This window comes from Numenius arquata, chromosome 7 (assembly GCF_964106895.1).
Source record: "Numenius arquata chromosome 7, bNumArq3.hap1.1, whole genome shotgun sequence".
NCBI classification, from domain to species: Eukaryota; Metazoa; Chordata; class Aves; order Charadriiformes; family Scolopacidae; genus Numenius; species Numenius arquata.
Genome location: NC_133582.1, coordinates 6,182,694 through 6,201,506, shown reverse-complemented (window position 1 = coordinate 6,201,506; position 18,813 = coordinate 6,182,694). Strand labels below are relative to the sequence as shown.

The 18,813-nt window shown below is 38.6% G+C and overlaps 1 protein-coding gene across 2 annotated transcripts in view; it reads left to right on the top strand.

The window, feature by feature from the left end:
- RNGTT (RNA guanylyltransferase and 5'-phosphatase) overlaps positions 1–18,813 on the top strand; it is a 174,316-nt gene that overhangs the window by 112,704 nt on the left and 42,799 nt on the right. For both annotated transcript variants that reach the window (XM_074150422.1, XM_074150423.1), the window contains one exon: positions 79–179. In XM_074150422.1, the coding sequence (XP_074006523.1) occupies positions 79–179 (101 nt within the window). The remainder of the gene's footprint in view (positions 1–78; positions 180–18,813) is intronic.

The following is an 18,813-nucleotide window of genomic DNA, read 5'->3' as shown; positions in this document are numbered from 1 at the left end:
TCTGAAATGCTGAATTCTTACTTTTAAAACCAGTGAAAACCAATAAGCATAATTAAACTGCTTTTTAATTTTCTTCAGAAATACAAGCCTGGTCGATGTGATGATATTTTGAAATGGAAGCCACCCAGCCTGAACTCTGTTGATTTTCGTCTAAAGATAACAAGAATTGGTGGAGAGGGGTATGTAATTTCTTCCCTTTTTAAATGTGAATGTCCCTGAGCTGTTAATCTCTCCTCTGATATTTCTTGACATTTTCTGGGGCTAAGTCTTTCTATATTCTGTAGAATTTGTTCATTAAAAACAACAACTGTTGTAATCAGTGTTGTACTGAAGACAATGGCAGATATTTGTAATGTAAATTTGCTTATTCTTAAACTGAGTTTCATAAAATTTCTTTAAAAAGTCCTGTTTGGATTTGGCACTACCCTTTATGTTTGTAGAAAGTAGGCAGGCTGTATTAGCTTAAGTTCTTTTATAAAACAACTATTTTTCACTGGTTTTATGCAAAATAATAACAACTCAAGCTTTCTTCCATTTTAGAATTCTGCACAATGAGAAATGGCACTTGTTTTCTTAAAGCAAAATGTAACTTGACATTTTTACTTGATAGATATTGTTTTATTTTGTCTTTAAAACCATTAAAATCTTAATCAAAACCAGCAAGTTCTGATGGCAGAAGACACGAATCTTTACATCAGTTCTACATACTATTTGCTGAGTTCAGTCTCTGCACATATTAAATAGGGGCGATTTCCATGTTGAATTGTGCCAGGGAGGGCAAGGGGAAGATTGAGTCACTAGATTAAAGCTTGCCTTGGAAAAGATTTTGTTTAAAACGCAGTTAATTGATTTTTAGGTTGCTTAATGTTTTAACATCTGGGACTTATTTCAACTGACAGTTTGAAATACTGACATTTAGCTTTTCTTTTTCTCGGTGCCACGGGCAACTCAGTATGATTAAACAATTAATTCATATATTGCTTACGAATTTCAGACTGCTAATAATGGCCCGTCAAACTTTTAAACATTTGCATGTCATGTTAATGAATATATTTACTGAACAGAGAGTGTCTTAAGGATACGGGGTTTATTCTGCAAAATATACTCATCTGCTAACTTCTGAGCATTTCATGAGGTCAGAATTATCTGTTCAGATTTTTCTGTTTGAAAATGCAGTATTAAGTCCTGAGTAACAACATAGTTATTTCAGGGAATATACAGGAGTATATTAAGTTTGACTTCAGCGAATCAGCTCATTACAAACATTTTATGTTTGTTTGGCTTTTATTTAAGTCACAGAACAGTGTAATAAAAAAGATTTCTGTAAATAAAAAATAATTTTATAATTACCCATTATTTGATAGGAAGGTTATTTGTATTACGATATTCTTATGACTTCTGCTGAAGTTTATAAATATACGGTAGTAGCCTGTGATTCAGAAGCAAAACACAACAGATTTCATTTCATATTAAAAAAGGAGTTTTTGCTTGATTAGTTATCACCGATTTCAAATACAAAACTGCCAGTGCTATTGTGTTATGTTTAATATATTACATCATGGATTGTGTGATTGGAACATGAAAAGGTTATAAAATAGGAGGCAGCAAAAAACGATTTCTAAAAAGTTGGGCAGTTAGTAGCAAGTTATTAAAGAGTGGCTGATCCGTTGTAGAATTGGAAACACTTTCTAACATTTAGAAAAGTTCTAGCATATTCCAGCTGTGTGAAAACAAGTGCGTTGCTCATATTGTGGAAATAATTAACTGTATTAGCCTGTAAATGCTGCAATACTTAAATATGTTAATTTTTATGTTCCTCTCATGCATAAGAAAAAAGTAATCCTAGAAATCTGACATTTGATAAACAAAGTGCAATTCTTCCAGATACATTTTGCTTCGTCCCACGTGAGAGTTGAGTGCTGTTAGGAACATAAGTGCATTCATCCAACAAAAAGAAAAGTTAATGAAGTACTGGGTGAAAAATAATAATTTGCCATTGTTGGGAGAGAGGTATTTATGTTAAGTAATGACCTATGAAACAGTAGCTTCTGCCCAGTTAATCACAAACAATGAATGAAATACTCCAAGTTTAACCGCTTCAGTTGTTAATTTGAGTATCCAATTTATCGCTTGGTAAAGTCTGAACTCATTGGAGAAAACATCGGAATTCTACTGATTTTGAAGTTGTTGACCAGGGTTTTAAAAGAAGCAACTTTAATTTTGGACTGTAAAAAGGCAGTTCCTGAGTTCTAAGCACTACCGTGATAAAATGGTTGATTTCTGGTATAACTAAACATTCTGTGGTGATGAACTGCATGTCTTGCTACTGGCAATTCTAACGGGACAACCTTGGGTTTCCTGCCTCCCCCACCTCACTGAGATGAAAAGCAAACGTTGATAGTCGTTTCAACCTTTTAGGTAAAAAAAGTTTTCTTCTTTTTAGTAGAAATCCAGCATGCATTTGGCAGCAGAGCAATACAGGTGTGGTTGAAATACTGTTATAGAATTTGTGTGTTGTTTTGGCACAGTTAAGCAATAATATTTATGGAAATAGAAGGTGTGCCTTTGTATTGATCTGTTACTGACAAATGAGATGCCAAAGTCAAAGTATTGATCTCAAATACTTGACAGCTTGAAACAATGAGAACGGGGACTGTCTCTAATTTCCAAGTCCTCTGTTCCGATCTACGGGCTCATCTTTACATCCTGAAATACAGGCGTTATCTAAACCTGTGCTACAAGTGTGTGTGATCTTATGGCAGTTTCCAGCCTAGCCTGAAGTGACGCAGGCTGAGCCTGTATCACAAAGCTCCAGCCATGCAGCCCTTGTATTTATAGTTCCTTGTTCACTTAAATAGTGAAGAAAAAAAAAAAAAACATATAGGAGCATTATTTATTCAGTAGCATGAGATTAGAGCACTGTCAGCTGTTGGACATATCTTTTGGATGGCATACGTAATTGAGATCCTGAACAATTGTAAACAATCTTGTGCATTTTTCGTATGAATAACGGTGTTACCTCCAGGGAGTTTGCCAGATTTTAGTCGGTATGATTATTCTCCATCTACCTAAAATTCCCCTGTGCTTTCAGTTGTACGTTTCCATCCGTTGATCAGTCTGCAATAGTAATGTTAACTGCAAAATAGCTGCTGTGTTCCACCCCAGATGCAGTTCAGTTACGGCTGAACGACCAATTGCTTTTATCTAGGGTTCAGTTATTTCACTGTTGATATCGGAGGGAGTTTTGCCATTGAATTAGAAAGAAGGATTTGGCTTACGATCTATGAAGTGCTTTTAGAATACGCTTCCCTATAAAGATGAAGACTGCATAACAAAGAATAAACATAAAGAAAATAGATACTAGCGCATCCCCAAGAAAGGCAGGGTGTCTGTAACCTCAGTGACCTAATCCTGACACTCCTGTTCAGTGCACATATTTGAAAGAAATTGCATTATTGCACCTTAGTGAATTACATCTTATCAGCTGAGCCATGGTAATTGTCCCCTGTGTATTGTCATAGTCCAGCCTGTCCAAGCATCAGGATGATGCTTAGATTAACTCCTTTTCTGTTGTGTTTGCAAGGATTCCAGTTTATGCTCTCTCAATCTCTTCTCATCCCATCAATATAGTTTTATTAACAAAGAACAGTGCTCAAACACAAACAAACAAAACAACAACCAACACTTTATTAAATCAGCTAAACAAGAAAGTGCTTCGTTGTTTGTCTCTGGTGAAATGCAGCACCATCTAAAAAACTCTTTCATTTTGTGTGATTAAAAAAGGTAAACCCGTGTGCCAGCGCTTCTCTGTCATTTCAGGTTTACTAAAATAATGGTCTCACATCAGCAATGTGAAGTGGAGCCCTTTGGTCATATAACAGTAACTTGTACTTTTCCTAAATTATGGTGATAGACATGAACTCTTTGCTAGTAGCAATTCTATGTTATGGTTTTTTTTTTATTATATCCATGATTAAGTAGACCACATAGAGAAAACAAACAAACTGTTCAGGAAAAATTCTGTTTAACTCGGGTATGGTCAAGTAATAAAAACTGGGAGATAAAGATTAATTATATTGACAATAGATATGATTCCAAATGACCTGCAAGTTAGATGACCTTATCAGAAGAGAATGTGGAGGATATTTAATTGCTGTGTGCAGTATCTCGGTTATATTAGGGAGAAGGCTGTTTTTAAACGGTAGAGATGCTTTTTCACAAAATGGCTGACTCTAGGAATATTTCTTTAAACAAAAAATATCCAAAAACCCTAAACCAACTCTGAGCCTTATTTAAATGTCACAAGTATCAACTGGAAACGTCCACATAGTGCCAGCTTTGTGGTAGCTTCCAAACTCAGAGTTTCTTAAATGTCCATGCTTCCTTTTACAGTTTTTTAATTAGCCTGTGCAAGTCCCTTAATTTTATCTGAATCAGACATGCTAAAATCAAATTACAAGCAAGGCTGGGGTTTTATTTACTTTGTATTAATGTCTTACTGCGTCAATTCAATACCATTTCAAATCATGGTAGAATATAAATTTTATATAGAACCTTGAAGTATTGGAAAGAATCAAAAATTTTACTCATTTTCTAAGAGAGAAATAGTAATAAAGGCCTGTTTCTTTAAAAAAAAAAAAGGTAATCTGGAGTAGACATGAACTCTTTGTTAGTAGCAAGTCTATATTTTTTTTTTATTATATCCATGATTAAGTAGATCACATTAAGGAAAAAAAGAAACAAACAGTGTTGAGGCAAAGTTCTGTTTAGCTTGGGCATTGTCAAGGCATGAAAAATGGGAGATAAAGTACAATACATTCAAGGACAGTGGGGCTTCAAATCTTGACGGCAGGGTCTTAAAAAGTTGGATACACTGGTAATTACAAATCAACAACCAGATACAGATATCATGACTACAGGCAAGCGAATGTTTTCCTTTTGTTAGATGTGATGTTGTCCTTTTTCTTCTGTAAATTAGAAAGAGCTTCAGGCGAAGAAGCTGCAACTGGTTCAAAATAACCGTGGTGTTCCTGGATTTGCTCTCGTGTAGCTGTGGTGCCTGTCATAGGGTGGGGTGGTTTATCTGCTTTATAAGCTAGTCTTCCTCACTCTTCTGCTTTGAAAAATAATTAGTAACTGGCTGAAGAATCATGGAAGTCACTTGAATCAGCCAAGATGTGCAGAACTGACACGACAGTTTGTTTAGCCCGTGTTTTGTTGCTCCCTCCTCTCTTTCCATTCCCCCTTTTATGTGACCCATAAATTGTCGGTCTGGGCTGTGAGCTCTTTGCCTTCTCACCCGTTTGCAGAATGCCCCTGATCAAAGAGCACAAACCTGTTGTTATGTGTGCCGTCCATCACAGAATGGGACCTTTACAAATAGTACCCTGGTGATAAAAACAATAATCCCATATTCCTCCAGCCTCCAAAGATGACAAGTCAAGGTTGGGGGGTGCCTTTCTGTTGAGCACAGTGGAGTTATGAGGCAGAACGCAGACGATGTCGCACAGCAATTAGGGAACAAATAAGGACAAGATGTTGCAAATAGATGCAAGGGTGCAGAGTGTTGGGATGGCAGCAGGAGGAGTGCAGGTTTGAATATATTAACTGCATTTATGGCTGTACTGTTGTTAAAAGAAGCGTGTGCTTCGAAGTTGCTTACTTTGTATGGAATGTGAGAGTTGCAAATGGAAGTAAAGGAATAATTTGTTTAGCTGTTACCTTCAGGCAGTCAACTGTTTTCACAGTAGGTCTTACTAGTTCTGAAGAAATGCAGGGGGCAGGGTTGTGCAAACTGATGGAGAGAGGGTGGTACGTTTAGGAAGAACAGCGTGGTGGCACGGGGAGGGGAAGCACAAATATTGCCATGGTAGAACATGGTGCAACTGCCACCATTTGACATTGTGATGGAAACTAGTAGATGGAGGTGGTGGAGTCTCCATCTCTGGAGACATTCAAAACCCGCCTGGACATGTTCCTGTGCAACCTGCTCTGGGTGGACCTGCTTTGGCAGGGAGGATGGACTAGATGATTTCCAGAGGTCCCTTCCAACCCCTTATCATTCTGCGACAGTTTACCTAGGTAGTGTGCTGTAAGTATTTATGCGATAGTGCTTACGTGAGGATATTTATAATCTTTTCATAACACTTCAGTTTTTAAAAACTATTTTCAAAGTAAGGCTTTGAATCTAACCTCTGTTTATACTCTGGTACACTGAACATAATGTTGTACCTTCCACAACTAATACTCAGGATGCTCTTGGAATTTCTAATGTTGGATTTCAAAAACGAGCTCAGCCTCATCTTTTTCTACGTTCAAGTGGCAGCCTTGGGCAATCTCCATCTGTCAGATAATTATTCTTCTTTAGCTACTCATTTCTCCAGATTTTTAAAAGCTTTGCCTCATATCATCCTAAAATTATCTATATGCTTGCAAAATGGAATGTAAATGCAGCCTTGTATGTTTTATAGACCCTATTCCTTTTTCTTGAACTAGGTGCTGCCTTAAAGCAGTCTTTGCAGTTGCTCATGTCAGCTATCATAACGATTATCCACTCTGGTAAAGATCCATTTCTATCTGTAAGTGAGATCAAGAAAAGCTCCCAAAGACCATATGCTTCTCAAATTTTCTTATCTCCTGTGCACTTCTCTGCCCTATTTTACATTTGGATAGATATTTTATTCCTGTTGGGCTATGTTGCTTAGATTTCTTGCTACTTGTGAATATGGAAATTGAGGGCTGATGCTATCCCCAGCTAAACACCTGTAAGGTTCTTAGAATCCAAGAGGAGTGAGCGAGAGAAGCAGCCTGTGGAAAAGTCATCTCAGGCTTCAGGAGAGCTGGCTTTGTCTTCTTCAAGGAACAGGTAGGTATTATCTCATGATAGATGAGTCATGAGTCACAAAGTGCAGAGAGGCCCAGGAGAGCTGGTTGATCTTTGAGGACATCCTCCTCAAAATGGACAAGGACATGCACTTTTCCAGTGTGCAGGAAGACAAGCAGATATGGCAGGCAGCTGGTTTGCTTCAGTGGGGAATTCCTGAGTCAACTCACACGAACAATGAAGTGTACGGAAGATGTAAACAGGGACAGGCCTTTGTGGAGAGCATGAAAACAGTGTTTGGGTGTAGAGGGAAGGAATTAGGAAAACCAAAACTTGGCTGGAGCTGAAGATAAATGAAGGACTTCTATAGGTACCTTTGTAACGAAAGGAAGACTAAAGAAAATGGAGTGCTGCTGATGCAGCAGGAGGTGTCCTGAGAAAAGATACAAGAAGGGCTGAGGTACACAGTGCCACCTCTGCTTTGGTCTTGACTGGCAAGGTCTGCTCTCTAGCCTCTGAGATCCCTGAACCTCATGGTAGAGAGCAGGGAAATGAATTACTACCATCAGGTCAGGAAATTCAAGTTAGAAACTACTTAAGCAAACTGGACCTCAGAGTACTGGAGGGCAAAGCTTTGAAACTGGGGCAGCAGTTAGCCCTTGTGGCAAAGACGGCCAGCTGATAACTGGAATAACTGGACTGCAGGTGGAGGGGATGATTCTTCACTTCGACTTGGCATCTGGAGTGCTGTGTCTAGTTTTGGGCTCCCTGGGATGAGAAAGACATTGATGCACTGGAGAAAGTCCAGAGGAGGGCCACCAAGACAGTGAGGGGATTGGAGAACTACTTCTTAATGGCAAGTCATAGAGAAGATGGAGCCAGGCCCCTCAGAGATGCCTGTTGAAAGAATGAAAAGCAAAGGACCCAAACTGTAGAAGGACAGGAGGAGAAATTGTGTGAAAAGGTCAAATGCTGTAGTAGGCCAGCAAGTTGTAGAGTCTCCATCTGTGGAGATACTCAGAAGTTGACCAAATATGGCTGTGACCAATCTGGTAGAACTTGGAAGCTGACCCTGTCTTGAGCATCAGGCAGGTGTGCTCTGAAGGTCCTTTCCAATCAAAGTTAATCTATGCTTACTTGTAGGTCAAATTTTAAATATTTTGCAAATAATATGGAACTGTTAAACGTTTTAATTACTAAATCTTTTAAAATATGTTTGTATTTCTTCATGCTTTCTTTATGTAGAGATTTTTCAGAATACTTACTGTACCTACATTTATTTTACAAATTGTGGGATTGTCCTTTTAGAGAAGCTTTTTGAATTGTGAAGTAAAATAATATGATTTTTTTATAAAGAGGAATTTGACATTCTTCTTTGTTACGTGCTGTAAAGGTTTGCCAGTTGCATAATTTAAAAACTGTCTAATTTAAATAGGGAAAATGTTCATCTTCCTTTTGCTATAGCTTGAACAATAGCTATGCTGCTCTCAGACTTACTGAAATTCAGTCGAGAACATACTTTTCTTTTGCACCAATATAAATTAACTTTTTAAATTATAGGAGTTATTAGGGAGTATTCTTGAACATCCTGTTCAAAGTGGTTTTAATGGATTTTATAAATTGATACGAGCTTCTTTGAAGTGCATTTTTGCATGTAGTAACTATTTGGTCTCCTTCAGAAGAGGGAGTTTTTGCTATATTTTGTGAGTATGCTATGAATGATAACTTAATTCAGAATATTTTTTCCTGCATTAATTGCCTACAGTGTGAATTAATATCCAGTTGTTGTTTTTTAGTTTGTTGCTTAATGAGTTTTTCTTGTCTGTTTTCTTGAGTTTTCAGATTGGTGCACTTAAAACCATGTTTGGAAAAGAGCGTTGGTATAGAATTATTAGAGATCTGAATGCTGAGTATTTTTCCATCATGTTTGGAATTAAACAAACATGTATTTAAGGGGAAAAAAACCCCTCAGCTCAGATGAATTCCTTGCATGCTGTGCTGTATTTCAAAGAAGAATAAAGCAAACTAAGAAGGGGAAAAATTATCACCATGGTAGAGTAGAACAGGCCAGACAGCCAGAGATACTGGATGTGCTTTGTACTCTTCATGGCTCTCACTCTGAACATTTCATTATTTAATTTTCTGGTAATAACAAGCTCACAAATCATAAAAGAACAGATATAAGTGCTAGATAATGAATATATTAAAGATAAAAAATAATTCATGACAGTCGTAACTCCATGAGTACCATTCAGTTTGCTTTGATACCATCAGAATGTTTTGAAATGGGTTCAGGAATTAGAAGCCTGGCTTTTTGCGTCTTCCTGAATTCACAATTACTTTGGAATCGGCAAAACCTGTCAACAAAATAAATGACCCTGATGCAGGTTGTTTGCATTTCTGCCGCGCCGGTGTTATCAATACGGCACGCATACAACTGTGGGCTTCTAAAACACTGGGAGATTATCAGCAGTTTCACCTTTCCTGTTGATAGCCGAGAGAAACTCTTGGTACACGCGCTTATCTTACAACCTCAGAGACATGAGAAAAAAAACCTACATAATTATTTTTTAGAATAATTATCCAGCATCTGTGGTTTAATAGGGATTCAAGTTGTGATGATTGATTTAAAAAAATATATATATGTGATGAGGTTTTTAAAAATTAGCATTTTAAGGGACATTTGCATTCTGAGGAAATAAATTGGATTTTTTAGTATCTGTTACTTTAATGACTTAGGATCTCCCATAGGCTCGGTAATTCCCACGTGCCATCTTTTTACCTAACACCCAGCTTGTAGGTTTTTTTTCTCGGAAAAGATGCTTATCCTATTGTAGGAACTCATTAAAATCAGCGAGGCTATAGGTGCATTTATGTCTGTGAGATACCAATTTGCATAATCAAGGCCTGATGAGTCAATGGTAATGAGGAACCCATGTTGTTACTTACCTAGGAGATCGGGAAAAGAACAGTAACTACTGGGTATGGATCATGTGCACTTTGACAGGGAATATCTACTGCTTTGTAAAAAGCCTTTAATAGTTTTCAATAGAGATTTGGTTCCATCTGACAACAGATGTAAGCTTGTCATCCTACTAGAGGATCTTAAGGCCAGAACTACTTATTTTCGTACACTTTTTATGCTTTCTTGCTTTTTGCAAAGCAGTCTTATGACAGTGAGTGTGAAGTACAAGCAAGGTTTTGTACTGAATTATATTCTGAAATCAACTTCAAGGCTTTTATCTTAAACACATGGAAGATGTGTTCATTCACAGGACCTACTTCATTTTTAGCATCATTGTATATGTGAGAAATAAGCTTTTATTTTAACTTTGAAACTTGGATTTCCAAGGTAGTAAGCTGTTTCAGCTTCATATTAAATGAACCAGACTTTTTTATTTATAAATATATATACCTATATGCATATGTTTGTGTGTAGACACACACAGGTGACAGCTGTTGCTTTATGTTGTAAAATTAAAAACACAAACACAAATGTAAAAGAATTCCCTTGGCTGCTATGAATGAAAACAAAACTCCTCTTTTCCTCCTCATGTTTACACGTGGGAACCGTATCCTTCTTTTGTCATACTTCTTAATTTTGAAGGTTATCCATTTTATTAAATCTGACCATGCTACTTCCAATTCCCAGCTCTTTTCACGTAAGTATATTTCTTAACTGGACATTCTTGACTTGTCCTTTTTGTTGTAGCAATATGATTTTCAATGCCTTGGTTTCATGGGTTTAAGACAGGTAATTAATTGGTTCTGTATCTGTGCTCTACCAAGCAATGCTCCATCCATTATGAATGCTAGAAAAGTTGTATATGACTAATAGAGAAAGAAACGCCAGTGTCTTGCTCTGCTTTATATGTATAAGCTGAATAATTTTTTTTTTTAGTTACCTAACTGCAAAATGTCTATATGTGGAGATACAAAAGCAAGTGAAATATTGGGAGGTTTAGAGACAATTCTAATGTTCTTGAAAAATTAAAAGCATCCTTATTCAAACGCTAGTTGTCCTATCTATTGTCAGACCTCCCGATCTCTGAGAGGTATGACAGTTTTAATAAAGTTTTAACGAGGCTGTTATCACATACTCCCCAAAAGCAATGCATACTTTTGTATCAGTTTGCAAGATGGGAAAAATGAAGTCTGAAGTGAAGAGAAGACTTGCTCAGGGCAGTGTGGTGTGTCAGTAAGAGAAGGACAGTCCTCAGCTGTACCCAGCAGATGGCATTTTTTCCCCTTAGAACAAGTAAATGTTTTCAAAGCTGTAATCTTTGACTAGTCTTATACTCTAAAATAAAGGGTTTTTTTCACAAAGTATTAAAAGATTGCACTGTGAGCAAATATTTATCCATGGATTATAAATGAAATGGAAAGCGTGTACCTCTAATTACAGGATAGCAAAGATTGGAATGAGGAGAATGAAACAGTATAGTTAACTTGATCGTCGTCCCCCCCCCGCCTCAGGTCTGCATATCAAGCCCATCATCTCTCATAGATGTTTACAAAAGCACTTCACTTAACTCTTTTGCTGAATGTTAAAGCATTAAATCTCAAATTGTCAAGTTTTTAACCTTTTTACTCAGAAGTATAAAATTTTGCTTTAAAGTGGGTATTCAGTGATAGGAGATCACTGGTTTTGGGGAGTAGAGCAGGGTGGAGGGACCCAAATATGGATTGGATACCTCTGAACTATTCTCTCCCCTCCAAAAGGGAAAATTTGCTATAGGCATGGTTAACCCTTCTCAACTAATATATTAATAGCATTTTTGACTTTGTAATTTGTGATTATAATGATCTGTACCCAGGTCTGATTCGGGACTCGCTCTTGTTCGTTCTCCTCTCATGCAAGAAGAGAAGCAGAAATGACTCTCAGGCCTCACTGAGCAAGATGTTTGTGCTCAGTTTCTGCACAATATTCGCTTTGATAAAAATCTTCACACATTACTTACGTGTTGAGAAAATTGTGTTTCAAAAGATGAATTGCATATCATAATAAACTAGATTAATTTTTTGGTTTTAGAAGAGGCAGTGGTATGGCATGCAGATGCTTCCTTCCAGCTGAGATAGGTCATAAATACAGCTTGTTTTAGCAGCAGAAGCATTAAGCTTCAGTTATTTGAATTATGTCATTAAAACCAGATAATCAAAACTGGTCATTTTCCTCTTTTGCTCTGCCTTATAATAGGATACGATGCATGAGTTTTGCACAAACAGTGATGATTTCTCTGTTTTTTACCTTAGTTTCTTGTTTACATTAAAAATAAGAGGATGCTATTACACAACGTAGAATTTTTTACATGTATGGTATGCCAGTTGTTTCTCTCTGTAACATGCAGAGACATGCACTATGGAGGAATTTTCCAGGTGTCTTCTGAAGGTGATGTCCTGCCTTTTTCAGAGATAAAATTAAGTTTCTCTGATATTGTTTGGCAGGTGAATTGTTATGGTTTGATAGAGCCTGCATTTGCAAGAGGCACACCTGTATCCTGTCTGCTTCCCCCTTGTAAAACACTTTGAGTTGAATAAAAATAAATTAGCACAGGCTATGCCATGCTGGAAGGATGTGGGACAAATTATTTAAAATCTTACATTGTTGAGAAGCTTACTGGACAAGCCAAAGGAAGAAGAATGAACCCGAACTAGTGCAGAAAAGCCTTTCTTTTAAAGAACTAATATTGAAATTCTACAGCATGGTCTGTTCTGTTGCTTTCTGTTGTATCGACTGAGGATCATTCATTTCCCAAAGGATTTTATATAGCATTTGGTCCAAACGTTTATGTTCATTGGTGAAAGCTCTGTTACGAAACTGATGATCCTTTTTAAATGAAAGTTGCATCCAGAAAAGTTTTTAAGCAATCCAGAAATCCACAGAATAAAGATACTATTGATATAGACTTTGCAGAGTCACTTCTGTCTTTTATTTTTTACCAAGTCAACATTTAAACAGTGCAATCTAGTTATGTACTCTTGTTTAATGAAGAAGATACATTTCTATTCTTGCTCAACCTAAATTATTCCTTTGATTCACTAAAGTTGCAAGACAGAAAGTGCATAGAAGGTTTTTCAGACAGAAAGCCAGAAATTGATATGACAAAAGGGCAAGAATGTGGTGATAATTTTAAATTAATGCTTCTGATGTAATTGCTCCAGGATCACAAATAGTGTTTTCAACTTCAAATGAGGGAAAGGGAAAATAACTTCATACGGATTTAGTTTTGTTGGGTTTGTTTTTTTTTCCGAAATTGCACAGTTCTCTGAAGCTCTAAAACAGCAAGTGTGTCCACAAGAGAAGCTGGCAGTTTGGGGGTTTTTTGGACCTCATCCTGAAGTTTAATTACTAAGGGGACCTGCAAAGATAGAAACACAGAAGTTAGGGAAGCAGTGAGAAAGGATGAGTTGGGGGAAGAAGTGGGGTGGGGGAAACCTTAATTCTAGAGAGCTTCTTTCTCTACTGTCGTTTTAGATAATCTGTTATTTATTTACTGATAGCTACAACACATTTCTACTCAAGTTTGCTGTTCTTAAAAAAAACCAGATCATCATCAAAAAGCCCTACAAACTCTGAGGTTCTGTAGGTACCTACTGGCCTCCTATATAAGGAAAGACCATCGATGAGCTTGTATGAAGGTGGGTTTTAAATAAAAACTGTTGAATGGAGAAAGAAGAACGTACAGTGAGGAGAATAACCAGTGTTTCGACTGCAGTGAGAACAGACCAGCTTAGCTCTACAGAACTGGCTGGGATAGTGGGACAGTTGCAGAGAGTCTGTTTGTGCCATGTGTGCAAGCTTGAGAAAGTTGGGTAAGAAATAATTTTGCAACTCTCACAAGCTCTCAAGTACGAGGTTGCACCCTCTTTCCTCACTCCGACGTCTTTAGCCTGGCTGTCTTCATAACAACTTAATGAACAAGAATTCTTCAGCTTGTCTAAAAACCCTTCTTCCTGCATTCTGCCCCTAAGGAAAACAGCTCTCTTTTCCTTATTTTTAGTTTTCAGATGTTAAATACAATAATTACGTTCTATCTTAGCTTTGAGTGATTTATACCTGAATGAAGTGCCTGTTTGCTGTCTGATAATAGATTTTCTCTGCCGTAATAACAAGGTGGTGTTGAAAGTAGCTTCAAAGAAAGGAATGGCCTATTTAATTTTTAACCAGATAAAGGATATCTCTGAAGGAACAATTAAAGCTTGATTTTGCAGCAGTTGTAGTACTTGTTGTCTGGTAGATGTTCTTTGACTGGTTGAAGAAAATAAGTGTGTGCTTATGAAGTAAACCTAGAGTTAATTCTTTTTCTGTGCATTTTAAATCGATTGTGGATAAGTCTTCTTCCAGTGTAAATGCTGGATGTGAAAAAGTAGAGCAATATTCTGTGTTTGAAATGAAATATATGAGACAAAAAATGTGGAATTGTAGGAACTGTCAAAATAGTCCCACTGTCAGTAGTCTGTGCATGTAAAATGTAGCTGAGGAATGTTAAGGTTACAGCCTGGCATCCAAAAGAAATTGAATTCCTCCAAAAAGAGTCGACCCCAGGGGCTGTGCATTACTCGTGCTGGGACAGGTAGATCCAGAGCACAGATGTGTAGTACCTGGGTAAATGGAATAACTTCTGCCACTCCTAAATTGAACTTCTGTTAAGAAACCAGGCTGTAAAAGAAGATATGTGATGCTTTGTTGTTGGGTTTCCCAGCTGGCGTAAATCTTCAAGCAGGGATGTGTTAAATTGTAGGTTTCCCATCATCTGTTACGGGAAATATGTGCTCTGTGAGTTTGCCCTTTTCTCTCTTTGCTTCTGTGATACTGTTCCCAGATAAACTTAATTTTGTCTTCCTGCTAAAGTTTTATTCTTTTTCCTTTCCTTCTCTCACTCATATTTGCATGTGAGTCTTCAGGGTTGGTTTCCCAGTAAAGGTGGTTATTTTTTATTTGCTGTCAGTTGCTGCTCCAGAGTGATTAAAGTCCTGGTTAAAATGCATAGGATTTCCATGAAGTGACTGAAATTGCATTCCTGTATGCCCATTGATAAGTTTCTCTCTCTGATGGTCTTAAGATGTAGGTAAGACTGGCTATAAAGGAAAATGCAATAGCTTATTTTGTTATGCTTATCATATATATTTTAAAAATAGCCAAATTTTGAGACATCAAAGTCTTTCTTCAAACTCGAGGTTAACTTGCATGTTCCAGTCCTTGTTCTTCCCAGCTACATCACTTACTCTAAGAAAACATACTACCCTCTCCTAGAGACTTTGTCTTACATTAAATTAGACCTGAATTAAGTTCATAGTGTTTATAATCAACAATGTGATTTTTTTTTTTTATTTTTTTCTGCAATACCTGTAATTAATTGATGTTAACTGTATTCCCTGAACAGGCTTATTATCTGTGCGGGTAGCTTGTAATACTGCCATGAGGATCTTCTGCTTGGAAAATCAAAATATACTGAACCATGTTGCACTAATTCTTTAGCAGGCTTTTTTTGGCAAGGGTAAAATATAGTCCAAAAGGACATGCAAAATTGCTTGCAGTAAAAAATTATGTCTTGGAGGCATATTGCAAAAAGGAAAAAAAAAAATCTCACCCTGCTTTACTGTACATTTGTTAATTAATAACTTAATAATTTATGTTACATAAATCTTCTCAGAAGTAGATGAAAGAAAAGACAGAGCAGGTCATCCTGATACCAGTTAAATCAGTAGTTATCAGCCAGGGACTGGAAGTAACTAATTTTTTTGTCCTATGCAGTTAGCATTTGATCATAATTGCTCTTTCACTTGTGCCCTACATAATAAAAATTCATAATTCAGGACTGAAAAGATGATCTCTTTCTGTAATAATAATACAGCAATTTTTATGAAGAATTCAATTATTTTTTTCCCACCATTTATAGGAAAGATATATTTTTGCAAGTTGCTCATCACCCAGGCCTCAGCTTCTTTGACTTTATATAGAGTGTGTCACGAAGTAGCTTAATCATTTCAAGTAAAGTCTAAAAAGCTTGGAAAAGAGAAGAGACTGGGAATACTGATAGAGTATGAAGAGCTTGCAAAATGGTTATACTGACCCAGAATTCTGCAGAAGCAGCTCCCTAAGATGACGATGTTTCCTGGTCCTCTTCCTCAGCCCGTGGGCAGGCAAGCAGGGGGGTCTGGCTGCGTGGGAATTCTTGGGGTGTTTGTGAGCTCAGGTGTGACCGTACCCCAAGTACCTGAGAAGAAGGGAGCCTGGGTACTGCCCCGTGTGGTTTTTAGTAGCTGCGTTGGGTTTGTATGGCTGTGGAGATCATGGCTGCTCGGGAGAAGCTGGAACAGTAGTTCTTGGCCTGGGAGCTGCTGCTGTGACTTGAATGCTGTGTGTGGAGCAGAGGCATCCCAGAATTTATTTTTGTTCCTCATCTGTGTGCTGGCTGCCCTCTGCTTCATAGCATCGTTCAGGCTGCCATCATCCCGGTGCATTTTCAACAAGGGCAAGTGTAGGGTGCTGTACCTGGGGAGGAATAACCCTCTGCCACCAATGTTTAAAGGGTGGGTGTCAGGAGGATGGGGCCAGTCTTTTCTCAGTGGTGCACGGTGACAGGACAAGAGGAAACGGGCACAAACTTGAACATAAGAAGTTCCACCTAAATATGAGGAGGAACTTCTTTACTTTGAGAGTAGTAGAGCCCTGGAACAGGTTGCCCAGAGAGGTGGTGGAGTCTCCATCACTGGAGACATTCCAAACCCACCTGGACACGTTCCTGTGCAGCCTGCTTTGCAGGGATGTTGGACTGCAAACCCTGCTTTGGCAGGGATGTTGGACTAGATGATCTCTAGAGATCCCTTCCAACCCCATATCATTCTGTGATTCCCACTCCCCTCCTGGCGGCTCCAAGAAAGTATGGTTTCCCCTCTCTAAATTTGGGAATTGGGATAAATGGTGCTTAAGTTTGGAGAAGGAAGAACAGGGAAGGGGGGGGAATGTATTGGAGGGAGCCAGTCATTTTACAAAGCCTGTACAAAACCAAACCAAGGGGCAGCTGAGTGTTAAAGTCAGAAGTAAAGGAAAGAGAGAGGAATGGAGAAAGGGGTTACTGGAGGAGATGTGGCACTTCTGAAATGAGGCAGAGCACCCTGAGAGCAGAGCAGTGATTTCCCTGACAGAGAAAGGAGCCTTACGGGTGAGGATGCTGATTTTTTTTTTTTTGAGCAGAGTAATACACCAGAAAGACAGGGCAGCTTTACTGCAAGTGCCTTCTAGATTACAGACGCAATAATCGGTATCACAGTGTTGGTAGCTGGTATTAAAAGGTAATAGTCCTTTCTTTTGTCACACCCAGGAAAGTACTTCAGCTCTATTTCTTAATACTTCAAAATGCAGAATACTTCATTCTGCGTTTATTACTACCTTAAGAATTTCTGTAAAAGAAGTTTCATTAAAAAGCTCATACAATGAATATGCCGAGGGACTCAATTTTATCATGAACAGAGGAGCTAAATCTTGCACCACCCGTGCGGATTTCAGAAATGAGAGCGAAGCATTCAGAAGAGCTCATGAGGTCTCTGATATTTTTCCCTACCTTATTTTGGGTGGCGGATGTATTCGTAACGGGTGGATGTTCATGCGCTCTGCTGGTGGCACTTGTGCCTGGGTAGATGGCAGCTGGGTGCGCATCACTCCCAGCCCTGGACAAAGACTTGGTAGCTCATTACGTGCTTCATTCATGAACCCGTGCCTAAATGGTTTGTAGACTGTAATGCGATCATTTCTGTGGTTGTACATGATTAATTAATAAAGTATTTATTTTGAATAAATCATTAAGGTGATGTGGTGAAAGAGGAAGAAACAGAATCAGTGGGAGTGGGCTGGCAGTGCACGTGCATATGGCTAAGGGTGCTCTTTCATGATGCCTTCCCAGCGAGGATCTTTAATAAGAAGGTGGGAATTTTAATACTGATTATATCTCTGATCCGTCAAAAGGATACCGGTGCCAACTGGTTTACTCAGGATGCCTTACGCTGTGCTTCAGAGTGGTTTACAATATTTTCTCTGAAATAGGGAATTTCTCTGAGTAGGGAAGTGATGGTGCCTCTGTACTCGGCGCTGGTGAGGTCTCGCCTCAAGTGCTGTGTTCAGTTCTGGGCCCCTCACTACAGGAAGGACATTGAGCTGCTGGAGCGTGTCCAGAGGAGAGCCACCGAGCTGGTGAGGGGTCTAGAGAACAAGTCATACGAGGAGAGGCTGAGGGAACTGGGCATGTTTAGTTTGGAGAAGAAGAGGCTGAGGGGGGACCTCATTGCCCTCTACAACTCCCTGAAAGGAGGTTGTAGAGAGGTGGGTGTTGGCCTCTTCTCCCAAGGGAATAACAACAGGAGCAGAGGAAATGGTCTGAAGTTGCGGCAGGGGAGGATTAGATTAGATATTAGGAAGAATGACTTTACTGAGAGGGTGGTCAGGCACTGGAACAGCCTGCCCAGGGAGGTGGTGGAGTCGCCATCCCTGGAGGTATTTAAGGAATGTGTAGACGTGGCACTTCAGGGCATGCTCTAGTGCCCGAGATTGTTGGTTTGTGTCTGTTGGTGGGTGGGTGTGGTGTGTGGTTGTGGGCATTTGGTTTGGTTTGGTTTTGGTGTTTGGTGTTCTGGGATTTTGGGATGTGGGGTTTTTTGTTGGTTTTGGTGGGTTGTTTTTTTTTTTTTTTTTTTTTTTTTTTTTTTTTTTTGTTGTTGGTTGGACTCGATGATCTCAAAGGTTCCATCCAACCAAAAATATTCTGTGATAACCATCTGTGATAATCCATAATTCATCAGATTTTTGATATATGATAGTCAAGTCCATGGGATACAGAAGTGTCTTGACCTTACTGCAGAGGAATTCTCTCTAAATTTGGACGACCTACAGAGTGGCCTGTTTTCTTTTGCTTGGAAGTGTAAGCTGCCAAGTCTGGGGATGCCCTGAGGTCTTGCCACCACCTCGGTGGCAGCGTGCAGGGCGCTGGGAAAAC